The 26,505-nt window shown below is 37.9% G+C and overlaps 1 protein-coding gene across 2 annotated transcripts in view; it reads left to right on the top strand.

Annotated features, from left to right (window-relative positions):
• Window positions 1-26,505, top strand: part of LOC139965329 (uncharacterized) — a 46,664-nt gene that overhangs the window by 4,216 nt on the left and 15,943 nt on the right. The window contains exon 1 of one of the 2 annotated variants that reach the window (XM_071967573.1): window positions 20,910-22,312. The exons of the other annotated variant lie outside the window; for it this stretch is intronic. Within the exon in view, the coding sequence (XP_071823674.1) occupies window positions 21,103-22,312 (1,210 nt within the window). The 5' untranslated portion in view covers window positions 20,910-21,102. Of the gene's footprint in view, window positions 1-20,909; window positions 22,313-26,505 lie in introns of those variants that run through there. 2 annotated transcript variants of the gene reach the window in all.

Below are 26,505 nucleotides of genomic sequence, written 5' to 3'. Positions count from 1 at the left end.
TTTTAAGCTCCTATTTAGTTACCTTATTTATTATTTTAACACAGTACTCAGCTAACTCCAGAAAAACATACATTGTTCAACGACACGTAGGCGGGATAATGTCGCTGTGCCGGGTGAGACTGCAATTTGTCTCACAAAACAGTATAAAATGTAACAAGAATATGATAAACCTGTACTACTAGGCTTGTAGGCACTCCCCCCCCCCCCCCACCATCCATGAAAAAGAAAATGTTTCTTATATACACTCAGTTGGGGGTGTCCAGGTCAAGGCGGCGGAAGCACTTTAATCTGGGGGGCACCGACAGCAAAGGGCACTTTGTAGAAATTCGATTGGACTGAAGCAGTCTTACATTTAGTACCCTTTATAACTCTTATTGTATTATCTTATTTGCGTATACACATCACTCCATCAACGCCCCCCCCCCCCCCCAAAGGAAAATATGCCTATACTAGCACTGCAATATCCAATGCGCAAATTGGGAAACAAGGAACAAGTTTTCTTTTGAGACAAAATGAGGTGAAATCATGCTAGTTGCTAATGTAGGAATCTTCCGAATTAAAGTTTTTTTCTTGTTAATATCTTAACAAAGTTTTTCCATTCAAAATAGCTTTGACTTTGACCCACAGAAATTCATTAAAAGTCACGGGCTTAGCCAGGATTTGCAAAGTTGTATGTACGACTATCTGAGCGGAGCGCCACCATCGGTTGGCGCGGAGCGTACTAGAAAATTTTTGGTTTTTACAAACCCCTCAGATGGCCGGAAACGGCCCTTCCCGAGTATTCATTCTGGTTCCCTGGCCTCTTGCTAACTTGAGGCACCTCAATTTTTATGTAGAAAAAAGGCACATTTTTAACCTGAGGAAAAGTGGGGGGGCACGTCCCCCTGTTCCCCCCGGTTCCGCCGCCGTTGGTCCAGGTACACAATTGACTAGTTAGAAAAAAATTGATCGTGCAAAAAGGGTGGTAGCCCAGATGAACTGCGCTTACGATGGTGTTACACGGAAATATTCGGGCAGCATGATGCTAAATAAAAGAAAATCATGGAATTGTCGGGCAAAAATTTGAAAAAAATTCGGGCAAGCTTCTGTATATTTATATATATATATATATTTCCAGAGGACAAGAAATTCGGGCAAAAGTCCTGAAAAATTCGGGCAGCCTAAGAGAAAAAAAAAAATATATATATATATCTAGAGTAGAGTAGGTTGGCGTCTATCTTGGCGCAGAGTGCTCTATGTCCATTGGACAGAGCGTAATATATGTTGATAATAGATGAGACTAGTGGAACACTAGTGTTCCACTAGTCTCATCTAGTATCGACATATATATATATCTATATTTTTTCTCCTCTTAGGCTGCCCGAATTTTTCAGGACTTTTGCCCGACTTTCTTGTCCTCTGGAAATTTGGGGGGGCAGTCTACCCCCCTGCCCCCCCGCCTCGTACGCCTATGCCGTAAGCCCCCAGATTGCTCAAAGTGCTTGATCCCGGAAAGAAAAGCCATATCCCTATTGAGACCATGACAGTGTGAACGGAATTTAAGGATCAATTCGACTTCCTTCAAGTTTCTTTTATAATGGTCAGACAGATTACCCAGGATTGTGGCAAACTTTAGACAGTCGATATTGCGTTGTGGAAGATTAAAATGTTCAGCCACTGGAAAACTGGTTTTGTTGAGTCTGATTGTGTTTTTGTGATTATTAAGCCGTATACGAAAAAGAGTGGAGGTTAAGGAGTGGAGGTTTGGCCAGTTTACTGAATATCAGGACAGAGAACGCAAGTGATCAGATATATCACAAAGGGAGTTTCACAATTGTATGGGCCTGGATGTAAACACTCCCCCCCCCCCCCTTGAGCATGAATGATGAATGTCAGGGTCCGTGATCATGTGATGTCAGACCTTACATCAGGGATTACCACATTTAATATTCCCCTTGGGTTTGGGAAGTTTCGGTGGAGGGTAAACGACTCCTAAAAAGGATATGTTGCGTAGGCTGGGAGGTTGTCTTCTAGCGACTGCAGTGGGTTAATAAAAATTCACCCATATCGTCGCCCAAGTTCAACGTCTACGTGTTCCATTCCTTTACCGAGTTTTTCATGTTTTGCAAATAGTAGTTGTACCAGAGGTCATTGTCTTAAACTCCAAAAGTCACAAAGAAGGATTAATATTCGGCATAACTTTTTTTTTTTCTAATAGGGTTGTGAATGAGTGGACCGGTTTGCCTGAGAAAGTTGTACTTGCAAGTAGTGTCAATGGGTTTAAGAATGCTTTGGACAAGCACTTTAAGCGTTGTAATCGGGTCTGAGTGTTTGTGTCTTCAGTTTTTTCCCTCTCTTTATAGGGTCCTTGATGGGGACTTAAGTGTCCCTCCTGATCCTTTTTTCTACTAAACTAAACTAAACTATCATAGATTTTGAAAATGAAATACTTCCCGCTTAAAATTAAGCACTTTTAGTGTCACGTACCTATAGATACTAGCTAAAGTAGAGCAGACCAAGCCACGCTAACTTTTCACATCTAAAACCATATGGCTGAACTACTGGGGACCCTTGTTTACAAACTTTGGACTCCCCAAAGGCGTACACACGCTGTTCGGGTGCATATAACAAATACACACAAAATATCTAGTCGACTATATATACTACTTCTAACTTATATCTGTTTATAGCTCCGATCAAGTTATATAAACGCTTATCTTGCTCAATTAAAATATAGTACCCGTACTAACTGTAACATATTGTAGATATTGAAGGAACTCACACGATTAAGATTGTCAATCAATAACAAGTTCGCGCAGACCGCGCGCATGACTGGCTCAACATTGTTTTAATGCAGTCGCATACAAACCTTTTAGTTTAAATGGAAGTTGCCACCAACATGCATAGTTTATTGTCTCAAAATCAAAGCACTTTAAGCATTGTAATAGGGTCTGGGTGTTTGTGTCTTCAGTTACTTTGTTTTTTTCTCTCCTATAGGGTCCTTGATGGGGACTTGACTGTCCCTCTTGATCCCTTTTTTCTACTAAACTAAACTAATCTATAGATTTGCTGGGATAAACTATTCCATCCAGAACAAACGCATCTGTTCTGATCCTGTACAATTTCGTAGTCAATCAACCACCCTAATTGGTCACTAATACTTGATTGCAATTATCCCTACAAATTATTGAAAAGAACTCTTAATAAGATCTGTAGAATTCCCAGGGAGAAATCAACATAGGGAAGTGAAAGAGAATCGTATTCCCTTTGTTCTTACGCACAGCGACCAGGTCGATCCATTCATTAGGCTAGTCAAAAATGAATGGATGTTGATTTTGAAGCAATATCTCAAACTCAACAAAGCCAGTTTTCCAGTGGCTGAACATTTTAATCTTCCACAACACAATATCGACTGTCTATAAAGTTTGCCACAATCCTGGATAATCTGTCTGACCATAATAAGAGAAGCTTGAAGGAAGTCGAATTGATCCTTAGAGTACGTTCACACTGTCATGGTCTCAATAGGGATATGGCTTTTCTTTCCGGGTTCAAGCACTTTGAGCAGTCTGGAGGCGTATGGTAGACTGACGTGATTTCAATCACTCTTTTTACACCTGACGAAAATTTGTGTAGCGTGTAGTTGTATCTATTCTTAATATTATGTTGGATTTAAAGGCATTACATGTTGTCCTTATCTTTTCTATAAATATATATATATATATATATACTGTTGTCTTTCCACTAAACTTTAGACTCCTTTCTGGGTGTAGGATGTCTACTTAACCCCCTTCATTGTTCACACAATCTTTGTAATCTTAAGTGTTCTTATGCTTTAGAAATGGATCCATTCCATCTACCTGGAAGTCTGTTATAAATTCCTGTTTCGAAAAAGTCAAATGTCTCACGTGCCGTATTTACACATTTACATTTACACATTATATTGCCATTGAAATGTGAGGTCACCATACAGTTTCATGCTATCCTTGATATCTCATCAAACGAGGTATAATATATAGACCACTGTAAAATACCAGTACAACTCAAAGAAAGTCTTCTCCATTCCCAAGATTGGAAATTTAATTATGGTAAATATTGTTTCACCTAAAATAAAAAAGGGTGAAAAATATAGGCAAAAGGAGAATGCAAACTTCCGTATCTCAAATACAAACTGACAAAAGACAAACAAATCAGCCCTGATATGAATATATGAATCTTCTACAGAACATTATTGGTTATGGATTTTTTTTCTATATTTTTATTTTAAAAAAAAAGTTGGTTTATTTTAAATGCCATAGGATTTCTTCTATATATGGTTTCAATATTTGACTTCTGTCGATTGTCAATATGACCTTGGAAAAACAGCCTCCATAGAGCTTTTCATCTAATATGGATTTTAATAGTTTTTTAAAACTAGCATGCTTATAGTCTTTATTTGTAAGAATAAACACAGATTTAACCAAATCCTCATAATTATAACAACAGGCGCATACGAAGCGGTTTTCCTCTTCATTCCTAGTGATGCTATATACCTTTAGGTATTGTCATTATAGGAATTAATTTAGCTAGTCTTGAGGTCTAGATTAGCTTGTTTATATTTCGTAATTGCTTTTCTGTTGTTTGTTATGTGCTGTTTCGTTCTTCCCTTTTTATGTATTTTTTATTTAAATAATTCACCCATGTGACCTTTTCGTTAATATATCTGTTTTTTGTTCTTGTTGTTGTAACTTTTAACAAATGACTTGCAAATTTCATGCAGCTTCGTGACTTAATATTAAGTATTAGGTTAATATCTCTATTAATATCGGACTTAAACGCATTTCCAATATACAAACTGGGTTAAAGAATTACAAATACTAAAATATAGATATATCAAATTCCTACTATGCATACAGATGACATTTGTACGTAGTTATAGAAAGGCCCTTTTTATGTTGGTTCATACCTTGTTGGGCTTTATTTAAACTTGATGGAGAAAAAACTGGGAAACTTTGCCATTTTTTCAACGTTATATTTTTCACTGTTGGTTAGTTATCTTTCAACAAACTGGGATCCTCATTGCAGGACAAATCCTTTTAGACAAGCCTATAGGTTGTTTTCAATCATACCCACCCGAATCACCTAAGGTAACGCGACCGTATCTTTTCAGTGAACCCTGGGACATGATAGTGATTTTACCCTTTTATGTGATATCAGGGATTGGTTCTTATGTTTAAGGGGTCCTTTTTATATATAGGGATTCTCAGTGTATTGTGAACGCTATGGCCGCGGGTGATGTACGTTTGTTTACTCATGGAGGTGTTTTTACCTCCATGGTTTACTGTACGTTGGTCAGTTTTGTGGATATTCAAGTTGATAGGTAGTTAGCACAGTGTTTTCGTACGTATTTTGAATACAGCCAGATTGCAGTAACACAGTATCGAGATTGGAATTTGAAGCACGAAAGGTTGCTAAACATGGAGGCGTATTCAAGAGAAAGTAAATGAACGTAGCTGAACAAAAGAGATCATACATACGACAGGGGCAAGCACTTTTCCCAGACTTTCGTCAACAGGTCGTGCGACATTCACAAACCGTTGGATCTGCAGCTATTGATACATCTGCATCTCCGGATTGAGATAAATTGCTTTCGTCCATTTTGTTCGATAGTAGCTATGACTGTGAAGCAGTCGCTTGGCCACCCTCTAATTCAAGGCTGGCGAGGTTGGGGAAATTCGATCAAGGAGAAACTTTCAGCTTTGTATTATTGTATAAAGGCCTACACGCAGTAAAGGGGGGTACACCCCTCGGTCCGACAAGTTTTCAGTCCGAAAATAAAATACACGTTTTCAGTCCGAAAAATGAAATACACGTTTTCAGTCCGAAAATGAAATACACGTTTTCAGTCCGAAAATGAGATACACATTTTCAGTTGAAGAATGAAAGCATGCAGTTTTAATGCCATAATACCACCAATAAACGGTGACAGCCCGAACTGATAGTAAAGAAATCGATTGAATTTTCGTATTATGTCTCACATCGCCGGCCCCTTAACAAGTATAAGTTACAAACATATGTAATCTGTTCTTTGCTCCTTAATCCGCTTCCTGTATAGTCATGGTTTATTTGGTACTAATTCCATCAATGCAATTTACACTTGCCTAGCGTCATACTTTCATTGTGTTACATTTTGTACTTTTCATTCGACTGCCAAGTATTGCTGACGAAGGTCTCAATATATTTTCTAATATATATATATATATATATATATATATATATATATATATATATATATATATATATATATATATATATATATATATATATATATATATATATATATATATGGTTGCATGCCCAACATCGCCAGCATCATCAAAGGACACAACAAACGTATAGCAGCCACCCACACATCGAAAGAAGAGGAAGCCTGCACCTGCCGAAAAAAGGACACATGCCCACTAAATGGAAACTGCCAGGCATCTAACATCATATACAAGGCCGAAGTGAAAACCACCGACAACTGCAAGACATACATCGGCCTTACAGAACCCCCCTTCAAGCTCAGATACGGTAACCACAAGATGTCGCTCAACCACGAAAAACACCAAAACGCAAAGGAACTCTCGAAGCACATCTGGCAGCTGAAAAAGAACAACCAGCCATTCACTATCAATTGGTCGATCGCCAGCAGAGCCAAAGCCTACAGCAACGAGTCGAAGCGGTGCAACCTCTGTCTCACTGAAAAACTCATCATTATCAACGCAGACAAACGGACCCTCCTGAACAAACGCCCAGAGCTCATATCGAAGTGTCGCCACGAAAACAAGTTCTACATAAACAACTCCAGTCCAACCACCAAACACCGCCAAGAGAACCACACACACCTAAGGAGCGAGCACCGAAGGAAGGCAAAAAACCCCAACAACAGAACGGACGCAAAAAAGAGAATACACCAACAGCCGAACACCGAAGAAAGTCTTACAAACCCACCAACAGAACGGACGCAAAAGAGAATACACCGGCAAAACAATACACCAACAACCGCATAATCCCCGGTAATCCCGACGAGGATCCTATATATTCATGGAGCATAACTTGAAGCTACCCTGGTTCAAACCTCGGTGTCGACACTGACACCAATTTTCACCCCGCTCCTTTCTCGTGGTAGGAAAGTGGCTACACGTGGAAAGCGGTACTCACGTCCTTCGGAGGGGACGTTAAATTGTGGTCCCGGGAGCAGGATTACACACCCCTGCCTCGTTACTTCAGGGCACTATTCGAAAAGAGAAGGCGAGATTCGCCGGTGTCCTTCCACGCACAAAAACTTGGAACCTCAATAATTTCCGACTAAGGATTTCCTTAGTCTGCTGAAGCACCTTCGGGTGGAAGCGTAATACGAGGTGTATCATATCATATCATATCTTGAAGCTACCAGTTGTCTGAAGATCGCTATAACGCGTGAAACTCCGAGTAACAACTACTAGTGTTCCACTAGTCTCATCTAGTATCAACATATATTACGCTCTGTTCAATGGACATAGAGCACTCTGCGCCAAGATAGACGCCAACCTACTCTATATATATATATATATGTGTGTGTGTGTGTGTTGTGTGTATATATATGTGTGTGTATATATATATCAGGCGCGTATCCAGGATTTTCTAACCCGGGGGGCGCGAATTACTATCTAAGCGGAGCGTCACCATCGGTTGGCGCAGAGCGTACAAGAAAATTTCTGGTTTTGATACCCCCAGATCACCGGAAATGGCACTTCTCGGGCTTGAAAATGAGCAACCAGATGTACACTTTTGCCTGAGAACCAAGTATCCATAACCTTTTTGAAGATTGTCACCAGTCACACATCATGTTCGACCTCATTGCATGTTCTATGGATCATTGCTTTTGTAGGTTATTCTACGTCACGGCCCACAGTATCCGAAAGCACCACTTTTCAAGGTTTTAAGCCCATTACTTGTTGAGAATTTGAAAATTAACTTTTCTCGTGAATAAAATCACTTGAAAACATACCCATAATGTTGCAGAAAATTCAATCTATAGACAACCAATATAGAAAAACCTCCTTGAACCCCTAACAGACAGGTCAAAATTGAACGAGTAGAGGAAAGTATGATGAAGAATGTTGGTGAGGAAATTTTGGAAAATTCCGACACAGTTAATTTATTGGTGTAGAAATATTGCAACCTCTTATAATGGCTTTTACAAAACTTGGTTGAAGGAACAGAAAAATAGCAGATATTTCCGATATCAGGTATATCGAAACCGAACACTTCACTCATAGGCGTAGGTCCCGTAGGAGGCGGGGGCTGCAGCCCCCCCCCCCCCCAATTGTTTTCCCATTTTTTTGGGCACCTTCTGAAAGAAAAATAAATAGCAATGAATAGCTTAAAATGATCTCCTTGGTAATTGAAATAAAGTTGTAAGCTTGGCCGACATTACTACTGTAAAAGAGAGTTTTGACATAAATGGATCTGTATGCTTTTTCTCCATCTACATAAGACATTTGGTTGTTTACATTAGCATCCGGCGGTATACTGTGCAACTTTGACGGACCGTGCGGTACACGATGCCATATACAATGTAATGACCGATCTTGCCTATATGATATTGGCATCGACATGCTGAATGCGCGCTTTGCGAGCGAAAAATTTTGGCTTTTTTTTCGGGCAAGTCATTACAGCCCCCAAATCCAATCTGGCTCCTACGCCTTTGACTACACACATTGACAGTTTTTGAGGCTGTACATCGTGGAACATGCATATCAATGCTCATTGATATGATGTTATATCTGCTCTTTGCTTTACAAATTCGAACAGGCGTGTAGCGAGTAATTGCCAAGGGAGGGCGAAGCCTGTAGGCAAACTATCTAAGCGAAGCGCCACCATGAGTTGGCGCGAAGCGTACAAGAAAAATTTTGGCCGAAAATGCCTCCCAGATCGCTGGAAATGACACTTCCCAGGCCTTGTAAGTTGCATCTAAGCATTGTCTTTTTTGAAATTACTAGCGATGTCATAAAGAAAATTTGCTCGGGGGGGGGCGGTCGCCCCGTTCCCGAAATGCGTTATGTTCCCCGACGACTCGGTCGAGTTCAAGTACATTAGTGAGAGAGGAAAAACGGAAACGTCAAAAATGGAGTTGTCGGGGTAAGGGGTAGGGTGAGGCGCACACCCCCTCCGTAATCCTTGATCTGTCACTGGCTACCCTGTGTATATAATAGGGATCTTTCTCTTCCCGAGGTCTTGACTATCTTCTACTCCCTCCTTTTCTCCTTTTTCTCTCTTTTTTCTTTTTCTTTTCCCTTCCTTCCTCTCCTCCTTTTCTTTTTTCCCCTCCTTTTCCCTTTTTCTTCTCTTTTTTTCTCTCCTCTTTTCCTTACCCGGGGGGCGCGCGCCCCCAACGCCCCCCGGATACGCACCTGTATATATATATATGTATATATATATATATATATATATATATATATATATATATTTTGCAATTTAATAAAACAACATTCAAATACTTGAATATGTAGTACAAAATGCACAGAAGGTCCAATTGTTGGGGCAGTTTTAGGTGATTTTGTGGTTTTCCCCTTCATACCAAAGTTAAGTGTACCACTGCCCTTGGAAGTCACCCCCCCCCCCCCATTCATAAACTGAACCTTCAGACTCACACATAGACTCGTAGACCTGACGTCAAACTAGGTAAATTGTTATTTTTACAATTGAACACATTCTACTAGGAGCAGGGATACTAGGAGCAGGGATATTATTATTATTATTATTATTATTATTATTATACGGTGGAGGGTGGGGCGTGAACGTTTGAAAATGTGATCATAAAGACCTCTAAATGCAATGATTATAAAGCAAACATTTAACTGATGTAATTTTGGACACTCCCTCACCCCTTCTCCCCTCTTACACCTCTCACCCCCTTCTCACCCTCTTATCAAGGGCGGCGGAACCGGGGGGGCACAGGGGGCACGTGCCCCCCCCACTTTTCCTCAGGTTAAAAATGTGCCCTTTTTTCTACATAAAAATTGAGGTGTCTCAAGTTAGCAAGAGGCCAGGGAACCAGAATGAACACTCGGGAAGGGCCGTTTCCGGCCATCTGAGGGGTTTGTAAAACCAAAAATTTCTTGTACGCTCCGCGCCAACCGATGGTGGCGCTCCGCTCAGATAGTCGTGAATAAAATTTGCAAATCCTGGCTACCCCCCTAACTTTTAGTGAATTTCTGTGGGTCAAACTCAAAGCTATTTCGAATGGAAAAAAATTTGTTAACATATTAACAAGAAATAAACTCTTATTCGGAAGATTCCTACATTAGCAACTAGCATGATTTCACCTCATTTTGTCTCAAAAGAAAACTTGTTCCTTGTTTCCCAATTTGCACATTGGATATTGCAGTGCTAGTATGCATATTTTCCTTGAAGGGGGGTGGGGGCGTTGATGGAGTGATGTGTATACGCAAATAAGATAATACAATAAGAGTTATAAAGGGTACTAAATATAAGGCTGCATCAGTCCAATCGAATTTCTGCAAAGTGCCCTTTGATGTCGGTGCCCCCCCCCCCCCCAGATTGAAAGTGCTTCCGCCGCCCTTGCCTCTTATATCCCCCTCGCCCTCGAACTCGATAATCTTGTTCATATACGATACTTTTTTTCTACATCTTCTACAATACGTATAAGCAATAATACAACCGTCATCTTGTATGCAATTCAGAAAAGGCTATAAGAAAGCCCTGTCGTTAAACACTGGCAAGCAATAATTGATTCATTTATTAACGTAACGTTAAGTTTGACTTGACAAGACTCTTCGACCGAGGAGCCGAGGATTATGGTGCATTTCGTCTTATATGTTTACAAGAGGAACAATTAAAATTCAGTAATCGCACAAAATGAACTAAACTCGGGCTATGATTTTTTTTTGTGAGGTAGTAATAATCTTGAAGCGAGCGACTTTTTTTTGTAATATTGTAGAATTTTGAAGCCGTGGTTGCTTCTATCAAGATTGATAATTTGTACACAATGATCAGTTTAAAGAAACACATTTGTTGTTCCTTTGTTCCTTTGTTGTTCCTTTTGTTGTTCCTTTTAATTGTCTTTTATGGTGTTTAGAGATTTCAAACTCATGTGTGCGGCCTTTGTACTCTCAGTAAGATGTATCTATTGAGACAGAAATGTTCATATTGGCCATTCAAGTGATTCAACAGGCAATATATAAACTCAACATAATACGGTATAAACGGGGAGGTTTTCTGCTGTCTCTTTAGATTATTACAATTTTTTTATTATTATTATTATCATCACAAGCATTGTAAATATACTTTGATGAAAATATATCTATTCTTGGAATTTTCTTATAAATTTTCCATATTGATATTTTATATCGTCATATGGCTTTATCACTGCTTTGCATATATGCATATTATTAATAAAAATGAGCAAGGTTCAGTATGGCCTATATACGGTATACAAAGCAAGCTTTGAAGGAAAATGTAGAGAGATCTTTTAGAAACAAATCGTCTTTTTTGATGATTAATTTTGAAAGTGTCTAAATGGTTTGTATCATATGACTAATTATTTCAGTTTTGAATATAATATTTCCGCGTAGACGTGTGTATTCCAGAAAGAAAAAGAAAGAAGTAGGTATTAAAATATTATTAAAAGTTATCGCGTCCTCATATATACTTGTAACGAACATAATTTATTATGTGCAAATAAAGATTTATTTTCATATTGTATCCCGTCACTGAACATTTATGTTAATTATATCGTTTTCAATGTTACCTACATAAAAAGAACAGCGAATCAAATTTTATGAGATGCATGTAAACATTTACAGATTTACATATATAAATCGAACGTAACGTATACATGCGCATGTAGGGAATGGTTACCCCCGCCCCCCCCCCCCCCCTCCGTGCACGGACTCCCATGGGGTTTATGCGAGACCTGGATATGAGTATAAAAATTAATTAGCAAACAGCATACTGCCTTGAGGGAAAACACTTTCTTCACCTTTTCCTCAGCTTATTCTATCCGAAACAACCCACACATATATATATATATATATATATATATATATATATATATATATATATATATATATATATACAGTATATATTTAAGCTCCGACTGAGAACGTGGATTTTATGAGAACGTGGATTTTATTTTCGGACTGAGAACGTGTCGGACTGAAAACTCGTTTTTTCGGACTAAAAACGTGTATTTTATTTTCGGACTGAAAACGTGTCGGACTGACAACGTGTACCCTACTGTACAGCCCACTAGTCTTGAACAGTTCTGAACGTATTAACAAACTACACGAAAACGCGGTGTAATAATTTACCGCATACTACTGGCACTGCCATAGACAAGAAACTATGCAGGAATTTCGTCAAGGCCACCGCTTCAGGTAGCCAAACCCGTTTATTGCTTACTAGCCAAAAACGGGATTGCTAAGGAATTACGAGACAACAGCGACGAACCTGTAGAGGGTAGTATTGATATTATTTTTGAATCGGGTGGTGTGAAGGACAGAATTTACGAGGAATTTACGAGCGAGCCCACCTTTAACTTCAGAACTTGGTATAGTACTGTAGTATACCCGTGTGTACTTTAATTAACATCCGGGTTTTTGTGACTGGCACAAAACTTTTTCGGTGAGTGACAAACAGCGCCGCCGGTTTCTTGTACGCGAGTGCGTCTTTAAAGGAGACCGCCCAAAGCTCACATTTGTTCATTACAGGCATCGTCTCGTTTTAAGAGTCATTCCATTGTCATTTATGTTTCATTCACACCGGTGACGTGGCCGCGTGGATAAAGCCGGTGGTATTTGAGGCAATGAAGCTTAGCAATCGGGAGGCTCCGGGTTCGAAACCCTGCCGGGTCATAGTAAGGTGGGTTTTTCATCCCAAGAGCAATCTGCGGTTTTCCCATCTGAAATGACTTTCTTAATTGAACACATTCCACATTTGAGTTAAAAATGTTGAATTGGAAGCCACCCGACGTGTAAGTTGTAATCCTTTAGCACTTGCTGGAGTTTCTCCGACCCACATTTGTGGTCGCTTAAGCGTCGTAAAAAAATGCTGAATGTTATCATTATTATTATTATTCCATAATCAATTGCTCCGTTGAGTTACACATGCACTAAATTCATCAACTTTAATTCCCTGGAGCGAGCACAGACAGGCGTTTTCAACTGACATATGTCCTAGCCACCATATATGATAGATAGTTTATTTCATGCTCTTCAACTTTCAAGCATTCAAAGATTAATAATGACTGAAAAATCATATATATATATATATATATATATATATATATATATATATCACTCCATAAGTCACTCCATGTAGTCCATGTCCACGTAGAACTATTTTCCTAAAATGGTTATTTTATTTTCGTTCGGACGTATACACCACTCTAATTATGATAAGATCTACCGTAATTAATTATGAATTTGTGAGCACCTGTGTCCAAGATGAAAAGAGGATGTCAATGTACAGGAACTGAAAACCAATTTCCGAAGAAAAGTAGGTGTTGTCACGCTTTTTTAAGAACAGAAATTCATAATTGGTGATTTTTTTTTTTTGCTAATCAGAGACCAAAACTGTTACACCACGGCGAAACTTTGCACTGTATTTGTAAACATTATGTTAGTGTATACGTTGAAATTAGATAAGGCTAGTGAACACCTGTGTCGACGATATCCATGCTTATGCACGTGAGTGATCAGAAACAAAGAGAGCTTTGAATCGGCGGATGGCTTACGTGTTTAGTCAATATTGAATTTCGTCTGTGTGAGATTTTAAATACGAGCAGTACATTGAATTATTGAGAAGTTCAAGGATTTTTTTCCATACTTTTTTTAGGATTTGCTTTGAAAATGGAAACCTTAATCTCATATCAGTGATTGTTAGTGTTAATCTTAAGATTTCCCATCATCTTAAGATGGTTTTTCCAAGGAACACCATATCATCTGCGCCTGATGCTATCTCTGAGCCAATGGTTAGCAAACTCAGGTTAAGATCACGTTCCGATATTAAAGACACAGAAAGTATCTCTGGTTATTTTTCGGACCGTACGGATGTGTCTCTGTCAGAGTTGAAACATTATTCGGTACAAAAAGATTACGCCAAGATTTTACTGCTTATAGCTTTCCCTCTGCTAACAATTGTAGTCCTCTCGTGCGTTACAGCTATTAGAACGATCCAAATGGTCAATATTGCAGAAAAGACGAGGAACGCTATCGAAATCAATTCCTTGACTTCATCTTTAGTGGCACGCTTGCAAGTCGAACGTGGGGTCAGTACTGGCCTGCTAGGCTCGTCAGGGAACACGTCCTTGGAACCACAGATAAAAAAGTTAGACAATGCGCGTAACCTAACCGACGGTAATCTGACCCTTCTCAAAGAGAGATCTGATTTTCAATTTCCAGAAATTGTTGTTGGAAATGAGACCATAAGAAGTTTACATGAGTTAACGGAAAAAATAATTGGACATCGAAAGGGAGTAGATAACCGTTCAGTAACTCCTGAAGATAATGTGAACTTTTACACATCAATTAATGTTGGAATCATAAATGGTGACATTTCAATTACCGCAAAGTTAGACGGTGGACTACTTTGGTCGCTCATCGTATCTCGAGACTTGTTATTGCAAGCTACAGATCTCCTTGGTATTGCCAGAGCATTGGGTACTCAGTATTACACGTCGTGTCAGTTAGCTAGGGAATCGGTGGAATGGTTTGCTAGAGTTCATGCCCAGGGAGAACAACTTCTATTGATCGCATTCGCTTATGAATCAACACTGGCTGAGATATATGAGGACAAGTTAGTTGAGAAAAATGTAGAAACCGACATTCTGTCGGAAAAACGAGCTCAAATAATGACGAATGAGAATGCATGTACGGGATTAACACCTGAACAACGGAGCGTCAACGCAATTCAATGGTTTGACGATATAAGCAAAAAAGTAGAGTCGATCATTGCAACGAGAACAGAACTGGCCTTAACGATAATAGAAACGTCAATAGGGGATAAAAGAAGAGCCAAATGGAACACCGTCATCTGCATCTTCGGTTTGTTTATGACAATTACAGTTTGCCTTTTTTCTGGAGCTTGGTATGCAAACTACTCCTACAGCACCCTGTGTCAAATTGGTAAGCAGATCCATCAGCCCCTCAATGATTAAGCATCAATAAATCGACATGTATGTATTAATATATAAATATATATATTTATATCTATATATATATCTAAATGAATATATATATATATATATATATATATATATGAATATATATAAATGAAAATCGTAATGAGTTGGAAAATCAAGGACAGTGAAAAAACTTCCAGCCTGACCGGGATTCGAACCCGGGCCTCCCGCTTTGTACGCGGACACCCTAACCAACTACACCATGGACGCTGATTGTATGTCCAGAGGTTCTAAACCGGTAAGGAAGGTCGTAATTCCACTGTAGGCGTTTGTCACCCGTATCGAATATACTAGTTCTGTTTTTGGTGACATATTTTGGCCTTACTCTAGGGATCAAACATGATGCTAACCAACTCGAAAATCATTTGTGATTCCTAAATCCGGATCTCGAAAGATATACTTTGAACAGACTTATGTTAATGATAATATATATATATATATATATATATATATATATATGTATATGTGTGTGTGTATATATGTATATATATATGTATATATATATATATATATATATATATATATATATATACATATATATATATACAAACACATGATGTTCCACGTGTTGAATAGAAATAATAGTAGAAAAGATAACGACAACATGTATTGCCTTTAAATCCAACATAAATTTAGAATAGATACAACTACACGCTACACAATTTTCGGACACCTTGGTCCTTCGTCAGATGTAAAACGTGTGAACGGACTTTAAGGATCAATTCGACTTCCATCCAGCTTCTTTTATTATGGTCAGACAGATTACCCAGGATTGTGGCAAACTTTAGACGGTCGATATTTTGTTGTGGAAGATTAAAATGTTCAGGCACTGGAAAACTGGTTTTGTTGAGTCTGAGAAATTGCTTCAACATCAAAATCCTTTCATCTTGTGACCAGCCTAATGAATGGATGGACCTGGTCGCTGTGCGAAAGGACAAAGGGAATACGATTCTCTTTCACCTCCCTATGTTGATTTTGTAGCAATGTTTTCCTGGGAATTCTACAGATCTTATAAAGGGTTCTCTTCAATAATTTGTAGGGTTAATTGCAATTAAGAAAGTGAACAATTGGGGTGGTTGATTGACTATGAAAATGTCAGGGATCAGAACAGATGGGTTTGTTCTGGATGTAATGAATCGAACACGTTGAACTTGGGAGACGATATGGGTGAAATTTTTATTATCCATCTGCAGTCGCTAGAAGACAACCTTCTAGTCCTACGCAACATCCTTGTTAGGAGTCGTTTACCCTCCACTGAAACTTCCCAACCCAAGGGGAATATTAAATGTGGTAAACCCCGATGTAAGGTCTGTCATCATATGATCACGGACCCTGACATTCAGCTCTCTCCTTCAGGGGTGTGTTTCCATCCAGGTCCATACAATTTTGACACTCCCTTTGTGATATATCTGATCACTTGTGTTCTCTGTCCTGATATACAACACATTGGCCAAACCCCCACTCCTTTCGTATACGGATTAATAATCACAAAACCACAATCAGACTCAACAAAACCAGTTTTCCAGTGGCTGAACATTTTAATCTTCCACAACACAATATCGCCTGTGGAAGTCGATATATTTAGACAACAGATGAAAGTGTGTATATATATATATATATATATATTTATATATATATATATATTTATATATGTATACTGTTGTCTTTCCACTAAACTTTAGATTCCCTTCTTGGTGTAGGATGTCTACTAAATCCCCTTCATTGTTCACACAATCTTTCTAATCTTGTTCTTATGCTTTAGAAATGGATCCATTCCATCAACCTGGAAGGCTGTTATAAATTCCTGTTCTAAAAAGTCAAATGTCTCACGCAATATAGTCCAAGTGCCGTATTTAAACATTCTATTGCCATTGAAATGTGAGGTCACCATACAGTTTCATGCTATCCTTGATATCCATCAAACGAGGTATAATATATAGACTACTGTAAAATACCAGTACAACTCAAAGAAAGTCTACTCCATTCCCAAGATTGGAAATTTAAGCATGATAAATATTGTTACAAATAAATATAATAAAGGGTGAAAAATATAGACAAAAGGAGAATACAAACTTCCGTATCTCAAATACAACCTGACAAAAGACAAACAAATCAGCCTTGATATGAATATATGAATCTTCTACAGAACATTATTGGTTATGGATTATTTTCTATATTTTAATTTTTTTTAAAGTTGTTTATTTTAAATGCCATGGGATTTATTCTATATATGGTTTCAATAATTGACTTCTTTCGATTGTCAATATGAACTTGGAAAAACAGCCTCCGTATAGAGCTTTTCATCTAATATGGATTTTAATAGTTTTTTAAACTAGCATGCTTATAGTCTTTATTTGTAAGAATAAACACAGATTTAACCAAATCCTCATAATTAACAACAGCCGTATTCGAAGCTGTTTCCCTCTTCATTCCTAGGGATGCTACCTTTAGTTATTGTCATTATAGGAATTAATTTAGCTAGTCCTGAGGTCTACATTGGCTTGTATATATTTCGTAACTGTTTTTCGCTTGTTTTTTGGCTGTTTCGTTCTTCCTTGTTTTATTGTTTCTCATTTGAATAATTCACACGAGTGACCTTTTCGTTAATATATCTTTTTTGTTGTTGTAACTTTTAACAAATAACTTGCAAATTTCATGCAGCTTCGTGACTTGATATTAAATAGTAGGGAATATCTCTATTAATATCGGACTTATATTCCCAATATACAAACTGGGTTAAAGAATTACGAATACGAAAATAGATACATCAAATTCCTATAGGACGCATACAGGTGACATTTGTATGTAGTTATAGGAAGGCCCTTTGTATGTTGGTTCATATCTTGTTGGGCGAAATTTAAACTTGATGGAGAAAAACTGGGAAACTTCGCCATTTTTTTAACGATATATATTTTTCTGTTGGTTAGTTATCTTTCATTAAACTGGGATCCCCATTGCAGGACAAATCCTTTTAGACAAGCCTATAGGTTGTTTTCAATCATACCCACCCCGAATCACCTAAGGTAACGCGACCGTATCTTTTCAGTGAACCCTGGGACATGATAGTGATTTTACCCTTTTATGTTGATATCAGGGATTGGTTCTTAAGTTTAAGGGGTCCTTTATACATAGGGATTCTCATTGTTTGGTGTTGACATGTTTTAAGGGTGATGGTCAAATGTTTCTGTACCCGTATACCCTCCTGAACCAAGCAATTTACAAAGTTTGATCATTCATAGCTTTTCCGTGATTCGGGAATAAATCTACAGATATTCATTTTTGTGATGATCCGAGGACTGTGCAAGAAAACTGGTAATGATTTCCGGGGGAAAGTTTAAACGAGGAGACGGTACCTGAAATCAGGGAATTGTCCCCGGAAATCGAAGACATCTGGTCACCTTAACCCAGGCTAAGGGTTACATCGGAACTCGTAAATGTCTGCTATAAGACAAGTATCCATCTTTTTATGTCCCATGCATAACAACAGACCAACCCCCACCCTCGAAGTTGTATACGCCTCTGTTCGTGACATAGTAAAGACAATAATGTTTAACTTCATTTGGATCCATTACGTGTATGGAAGTTTCAAATTTACATTAGTATATATATATAAAGTTGCCGTATACCACCTGCAGATTATCTTCATCATATTCAATTTTATCATTGGCATAAAGCTCAACTTGCAAGGTTACGATTTGCCTAAGTATATAGACCGAACGTCGAAGAAAATATTCAAACATAAAACGGGTTAATATCGCAAAAAAATGATGAGCAAGTGTCCAAGTTTAATGTTATGATATGCTGTTACGACGTGACGTGATAATTAAACTTAAACACCTTTGTTATATCATACCACATCAGAAGAAAACAATGAGAGAAAAATTATGGGAAAGATGAAGAATGTTCAATTCAAATAAATAGTAAGAGCAAAATCAGAGTGCCAAACTTATAGCTCTAAAACTTTCAAAGGTTTTTTTTTCTTTCCTGTAAGCTGGATGTTATTTCGAACGATACAATAGCATTGTAATCGGATTATAGCAATGCTATATACACTACAATGCTACTGAGGACTATAGCATTGCAATCGGATTACAACCAATGTAGGGATTCTGTTGTCGTCCCCGTCAACTGAATTCTTTTCACAAAATCATGTAGCTACACTTTTGCAAACTTTCCTTAATTGGTAATAATAATTTGAAGATGTTCTCACGAGGTCCCAGTGTAACATTAAATATTGTCCCTCCTGTAGATAATGTCACCCGGAAACTATCTACCAGGAAAATATGTCCGGTCGGACATAATTTAAGTCTTTAGAAAGTATAACAAATTATACCAACTTCATGTCGCACGTCAAGGTAAATTATGTCCCCTCTCCCACACCGCCCCCCCCCAACTACCACCCGACCCCATTTTGTCCCAGACATCGAGTTTGATTTCTTTTATCCAATTCGGTCGATAATTTAATTGGTTATGCCACAGCATTACTGACAACTTCGATATACTTTTGTACATATTCATAATGTCATTACATTTGCTATTAAAAATATATCGACCCATTTGTTACGATTACTATTTAAATCCATTTGTCACTTTTTGTTATGTTGCTTAATTAATAAATTTAGCAACACTTTTATGCAGATAGCATATATAATTACATTTTCAAATATACAACTTGTACTGGGAAATAATCTATAAATATTGCACAATATTACATCTAGGGATTTATAAAGTCCAAAAACTCAAAAAGTCTCACAAAAGAAACCAACTCCCCTTAGACCTCTCAACAGGTCCCCCCCGCCCCCACACACACACTTTCACACATCAAATCCCGCCCCTGCATACTAACATAATCTAAGTGATCTAAAATTTTAAGCTCGACTATTATATAGTTCATATATACTGCAGGTATGAACCTATTTTTCATTGAGTTTGGTAGAAAACTTGTATTCGAATCTTCTGAAATGATTTTTGAGACAAAATGATGACACGATATTTCAGCATGGTCGCACAGATTATTGGTCTGTAAGATGCATAGAAAGTGTTGGGAGATTGGGAAGGGTGGGGTGGGGGCGTCCTGTTGCTCCATCGTCAGTCGTGGGAAACACGTTCATTCAGTGGAGTTTTGACATTTGGGGGAAAATGTTCTCTTTTTTTCTCTACTGCGCACAAAAATTCAAACGCATTTATCAAAACAACCTTGTGCCTATTCAAGGAGCGCTTACATCTTTTACCTAGATATTTAATAAGCCAAGTAACAAGTCGTGCCACCCTGACCAATTTCGTGATTTGATAGCTTATATAGTTCCCAAATACCTGGTGTATAATCGAATAATGCTGTTAAGTCTTAGCATTGACGTTTTACAACCATCTTGCATTTGATTCCTCTCTAAAAAACGAGTTAAATATGACAAACGAGTTAAACATGACTTAAGTATTACATATTTCTTGTGCTGAAATTGTTGTCACTGTTAAATTTTGTGCTCGAATTGTTTTGATTAATGTCAAATTTCCGCTAATCTCTTTAAAGGTTTAGTGGTTTCATCGATGAGTTAGGCTACCTGCTTTGGTAAGTTAATGCGACCACACTCATAAAAGGAAGACATGTAACCTATAAAGCGCCATCAGTTTTATCCGCCTCAAAACGACAATCATTCGGTTTTTAGTCAGTTTATTAATACCATTTCTTGCTTATGCACGCGAGTGATCAGAAACAAAGATAGCTTTGAATCGGCGGATGGCTTACGTGTTTAGTCAATATTGAACCTCGTCTGTGTGAAATTTTAAATACGAACAGTACATTGAATTATTGAGAAGTACTAGGATTTTTTTCTATACTTTTTTTTAGGATTTGCTTTGGAAATGGAAACCTTATCTCAGTGATTGTTAGTGTTAATCTTAAAATTTCCCATCATCTTAAAATGGTTCTTCCAAGGAACACCATATCACCTGCGCCTGATGTTATCTCTGAGCCAATGGTTAGCAAACTCAGGTTAAGATCACGTTCCGATATTAAAGACACAGAAAGTATCTGTAGTAATTTTTCGGACCGTACGGATGTGTCTCTGTCAGAGTTGAAACATTATTCGGTACAAAAAGATTACGCCAAGATTTTACTACTTCTCGCTTTCCCTCTGCTAACAATTGTAGTCCTCTCGTGCGTTACAGCTATTAGAACGATCCAAATGGTCAATATTGCAGAAAAGACGAGGAACGCGATCGAAATCAATTCCTTGACTTCATCTTTAGTGGCACGCTTGCAAGTCGAACGTGGGGTCAGTACTGGCCTGCTAGGCTCGTCAGGGAACACGTCCTTGGAACCACAGATAAAACAGTTAGACAATGCGCGTAACCTAACCGACGGAAATCTGACCCTTCTCAAAGAGAGATCTGATTTTCAATTTCCAGAAATTGTTGTTGGAAATGAGACCATAAGAAGTTTACATGAGTTAACGGAAAGAATTATTGGACATCGGGAGGAAGTAGACAGCCGTTCAGTAACTCCTGGAGATAACATCCGCTTTTATACAGACATAAATCTTGGTATTATAAACGGTTACTTTCAAATCGCAACCAAGTTAGACGGTGGAAAACTTTGGTCGCTCATCGTAGCTCGAGACTTGTTATTACAAGCTACAGATCTCGTTGGTATTGCCAGAGCATTGGGTACTCAGTATTATAGTTCATGTCAGTTAACCAGGGAATCGGTGGAATGGTTTGCTAGAGTGACTGCTCAGGGCGAACAACTTCTATTGATTGCGTTCGCATATAACACAGATCTTATCAAGACGTACGAGAACAACCTGAAGATAAAGAATGTAGACACCGCAGTGTTATCAGATAAGCAATCTGAAATATTGAAGAACGAAAACGCATGCAGCGAGGTGAAACCAGAAGAAAGAAGTTCCAGTCTAGAGGAATGGTTTGATATTATGAGCAAAAAGATCGAGTCGATTATTGTAACGAGACAAGAGCTAGCTCTTACAATTGTCAATGATGCGACACGGGAAAGTAAACGAGCCAAATGGAACACGGTCATTTGTATCTTGGCCTTAGTTGCGACAATTGTTGCGTGTCTCTGCTCCGGAGCTTGGTATGCAAAATATTCGTACAATAGTCTCAATCAAATAGGTAAGTCGTTAATAATTCGTCCCCATTTGTTCCACGTTTGATCTTTTAGACGGGGTATTTGTTGTTGTTGTATGGTTTCTATATTATCAGTGTTTGTAGCCTGACGCCAAAGCGTACGTCTCTCAATTAACAAACGCATTGCACGTGCATCTCCAAAGAGATATGCTGGTGGTTAAAGTTGATTGCTCATTAAAGATGCTGGCATTTTTCTGCATCTCAGTTTCAAAACTGCATGCTCATAGTACTTATAGTATTGCGAAGATATCAATTTTGCTTTTTTTTTTCTTGAAAGAGGAAATTATACATTTACAAGAAAATTGCATTTTGATGAATTTTTAATAAACGAGAGTCATGCAGCAGCGAAGCAAACATTCTGACGAAAGGTTTCATGTGTCGTGAGTTAATCAACAAGAAGATTAACATGTAGGATCAGTGTTGTCATAACGACATTACAGACCAGCTATAAACATGTGATCCACTCTAGGATAAAACAAAAGTTTAACTACTCAAAATAGATTCCATTCAATCAAACATTGGCTATATTGAGCCAGGCATTTGGAGATGGGGTTTTCAAATATAACAATTTGGAAAACTTTTCTTTTCCCTATAAAGAGTCAAATTGACTGCCACTGGAATATCAATTCAATTACATAGAAAATGTGACTTGGTATAGATGAAACTAATCATGGTATCCGCATCTGCGTATATTTAATGTTCCTGAACTTTTACAATCATGCATGAAGTTGAAATTTAGTGTGTTGTAGACAGTATCGTTACAGTTTTGTTCAACAATCAAATAAATAAAATAAAAGTATGATAGGTGACTTTTACTGCATTAATATTGGATAAAAAATGTTGATATATTAATATTGATGTTATTAACTAATATAGTAGAGGCTTGATGAGACTTTCGAGAGCAGACAATCTCAAACATATATTGAGAAGAGACCTATTCCACACTGTTAGTTGCAACTCTCATATCAATCTGGTTCCTAAATCGAGATCCGAATGATTTTATATCACCTATTTTGATCCCGCTGAATTTCTCCTACTCCAGCTGGCAGGCTCGTAGCCAAGGGGGGGGGGGGGCGAGCGACCGCCCCCCCCCCTCTTGATCATATTTGTTGTATTTTTGTAAGATATCGCTAGTTATTTCAGAATAGAAAATGCTTAGATGCAACTTACAAAGCCTGGGAAGTGCCAATTCCAGCGATCTGGGAGGCATTTTTGTTTACGCTTCGCGCCAACTAATGGCGGCACTACGCTTAGATAGTTTGACTACAAGCTTTACCCTTCCCTTGGCAAATTCCTCGCTACGCGCCTGACTCCAGGAACCTGTATTCCAGTCTGTAATGTCGCCCGGGTATATATAGATGATCTTCAAACCACTTTACATAAGCTATTGTAATCTTCTTCCTGGTATTTTCCTTGAAATATGATGCATTTTGGAACTTTGACTTTAGCTGTAAATGTTCTCAATTTGAAATTTTATCATGTTGCTACTCTTTTGCAGACATGTTATTTGCCTCTGTGGGAGAATTTTTTCAAAATTTTATAAGGATAAGGCGGAAAACATTTTGAGCCAATTTTGTACTTTTACAAGATGCATTTTACAAAATATCACCAAATCAAAAAAAAATGTATAGGCATATCTTTCGTGATCCAAAATGCTATAGGAGGATATATATTGGTTTGATCAAAAGATACAGTTAAGTTCTAGCAACTTTTCTCTCATATTAAAGTTTTATATATACACGCAATAAACGCAATTTACAGCGGTGATAGTGACACTTATCCCACCATTAGGCTATGGTAACACCCTCAATATTTTAGATTCATCAACAATTGCAAAAACCCATCTCCACGCCTGAAAATAAAGATAGTCTGGGGAAGTTTTCGTCAACATTGTCTCTGTCGCATATACCACTGCATGATAATTGGCTGTGTCTCCTGTAAGTGGAAACGACGTTACAGATTATTAGATGTCTTTTCTAAAAAAGTTTTCAAGGACGCGTTTCTTAAATATTATTGATTCCTTCAACGTGTTTAAGCTCAGCTCATATCAAATCTGCCACTCCGTACCTAATATACATTGCAGCAGTACATTTATACACCTTTCGAAAGCCTGGTCAATGCCGGGAACATACAGAGGTCTTTGTACGAGTGCCGTAGAATAATACTTTAGCTAATAATTATTGACAAAATGTTGCAGTAATTAAAGAAAAGTGATATAATATACTATATATAGGAACCACATAGCTTTCCTCAAAGCTCTTCTAAATTTGAAGTACAAACAGTTCAATTTAGGGACAACATTTTACGTCTCTACAGAGTACATTTCACACTTGATAGTACGTAAACCGCAAGTGTACGCTTTCGCTTCCATATTTCAGAGCTCACCTTTTTTTTCACCGAAATAAGAACTAAATGAAAACATTGTACTTACAAAAAAGCTACGAAATGTCCAAAATATTACAATAAGTTGATATGTTACCAAATTGTAATCATTTGAAAGTAAATCCAATTAATAAATAATTGTATATGTAGACAGATACACTGCAGCTTTTGTGATATCACACGATTAAAGTTGGTTTAGTCGATAACAAGATCATGTAAGTCACGTGTATGGCGGCATATCGTTACGATGCTGTCACACACATACTGTTCTGACGAACATCGGTTGCTATGGTATATGCATGTTTCTTACGCATAACGTGCTTACTAATGAGTAGGCGTCCTTTTTTTTCTCCTTCGTTTATCCTTTTTCTTTGTTGATACCCGAAGAAAATGATAATGCTTCGTCAAGTCTTTTTGACACACCTATTTGTACAATAATACTCCAACATCAAACTGACTGGTAGCATCTTACGTCAATTAGTATAGTAAATGGCACAAAAGGTTGTGAATCTCGAAAACAAAATTGTTCCTTATAGCAAGCGACACCAATTAATTATTCGCACGTGAACACTACTATAGTTAAGGCATTTTTGTTACAAAGTAATGTCAGTTAAACATATGCAATCGTTTCAACTGTGTGTATATAAGAAGCTCTCTAAAAGTGACACCATGAGGAAGAAACCGATGGTGTCTGTGGTCTGTTTTAGTTTTGTAGATGCTACGATAAGCCCAAATGAGACAACTCGAAAAATAAAAAAGTGGCGTGCGCAAGGGGGTGGGCGGAGTCACCAACATTCTATCGTTAATCGAGGGGAGAAATGTTTCAGTCAGGGGTTCTTTGTTTTACAATCAACCTGGGAAGAAATAAACCACTGTAGGGGGTACGCTCCCTTTACAACCACCCACAAAACTTCAAAAGCATTTATTTGCACAACATTGCGTTTAGATATAATTATAAACCTAATTTAGTGTAACTATATACCTCAGAATGTACAATTTGACGTCAACAATTTTTTAGGGAGGGGGGGAGGGGGATATCGGCTTTGACGACCCAAGTGCCACACACCTTCTTTATAAAATCCATCATTCGCCTCTGGCTCTTCCATGTAAGTTCATCCCATACGTAAATCGGTATGGAGAATTTTAGACTCTGGATCCCCACCATTGAAATAGTGTGTATGCCATTAGTTATATGTCCAAAAAATTTTCCCCACTTCTAAAGTCTACCTAATTTCAATGGTTTACCGCTTCTTTGAGCTTTCTCGTCAACATTTCGACTTTGTGCCCGAATTTCTAGGAAGAATCGAAAATAAGTCAAGTTACAGAAACATTCTGACTGCTTGACTCCTTTAAAGAATGATTTAGGTGTTCCAAGTTGGCCCTCTGCTCCTTCGCCTGAACTGTTTACATATGAGAGGCGGGTGTCGGGATGCATGCAATAGTTACTCTATAAGCTATATTGTCGAATTTTCTTGTCTGATTGAAAAGGGAGTATTTTTCAGCATTTGTATCAAATGTAAATATTGTTGCACGAATCTGGTCGGATCGTAAAGCCAGTTACTCTTAAATAATTAAAATCGACAAGCTGCTTTGAAGGCAGGTTTTCTCTATCCGTTTTACCCGGCAACTTGACTACATGAAAAAATTACCTTAGCCTTATACCAGTACATAATAGTATAGTGGACATGTTCAACGGTTATGGAAATCAAGTTAAAATTAACCATGCGCCTTTGAATTTTGATCAATTTTGAAATATTGTAAAGAGAAAAAAAATAGTACGAAATATTTATTTTTAA

This window comes from Apostichopus japonicus, chromosome 3 (genome assembly GCF_037975245.1).
Source record: "Apostichopus japonicus isolate 1M-3 chromosome 3, ASM3797524v1, whole genome shotgun sequence".
Classification (NCBI taxonomy): domain Eukaryota; kingdom Metazoa; phylum Echinodermata; class Holothuroidea; order Aspidochirotida; family Stichopodidae; genus Apostichopus; species Apostichopus japonicus.
This window is presented reverse-complemented; position numbering and strand designations above follow the sequence as displayed.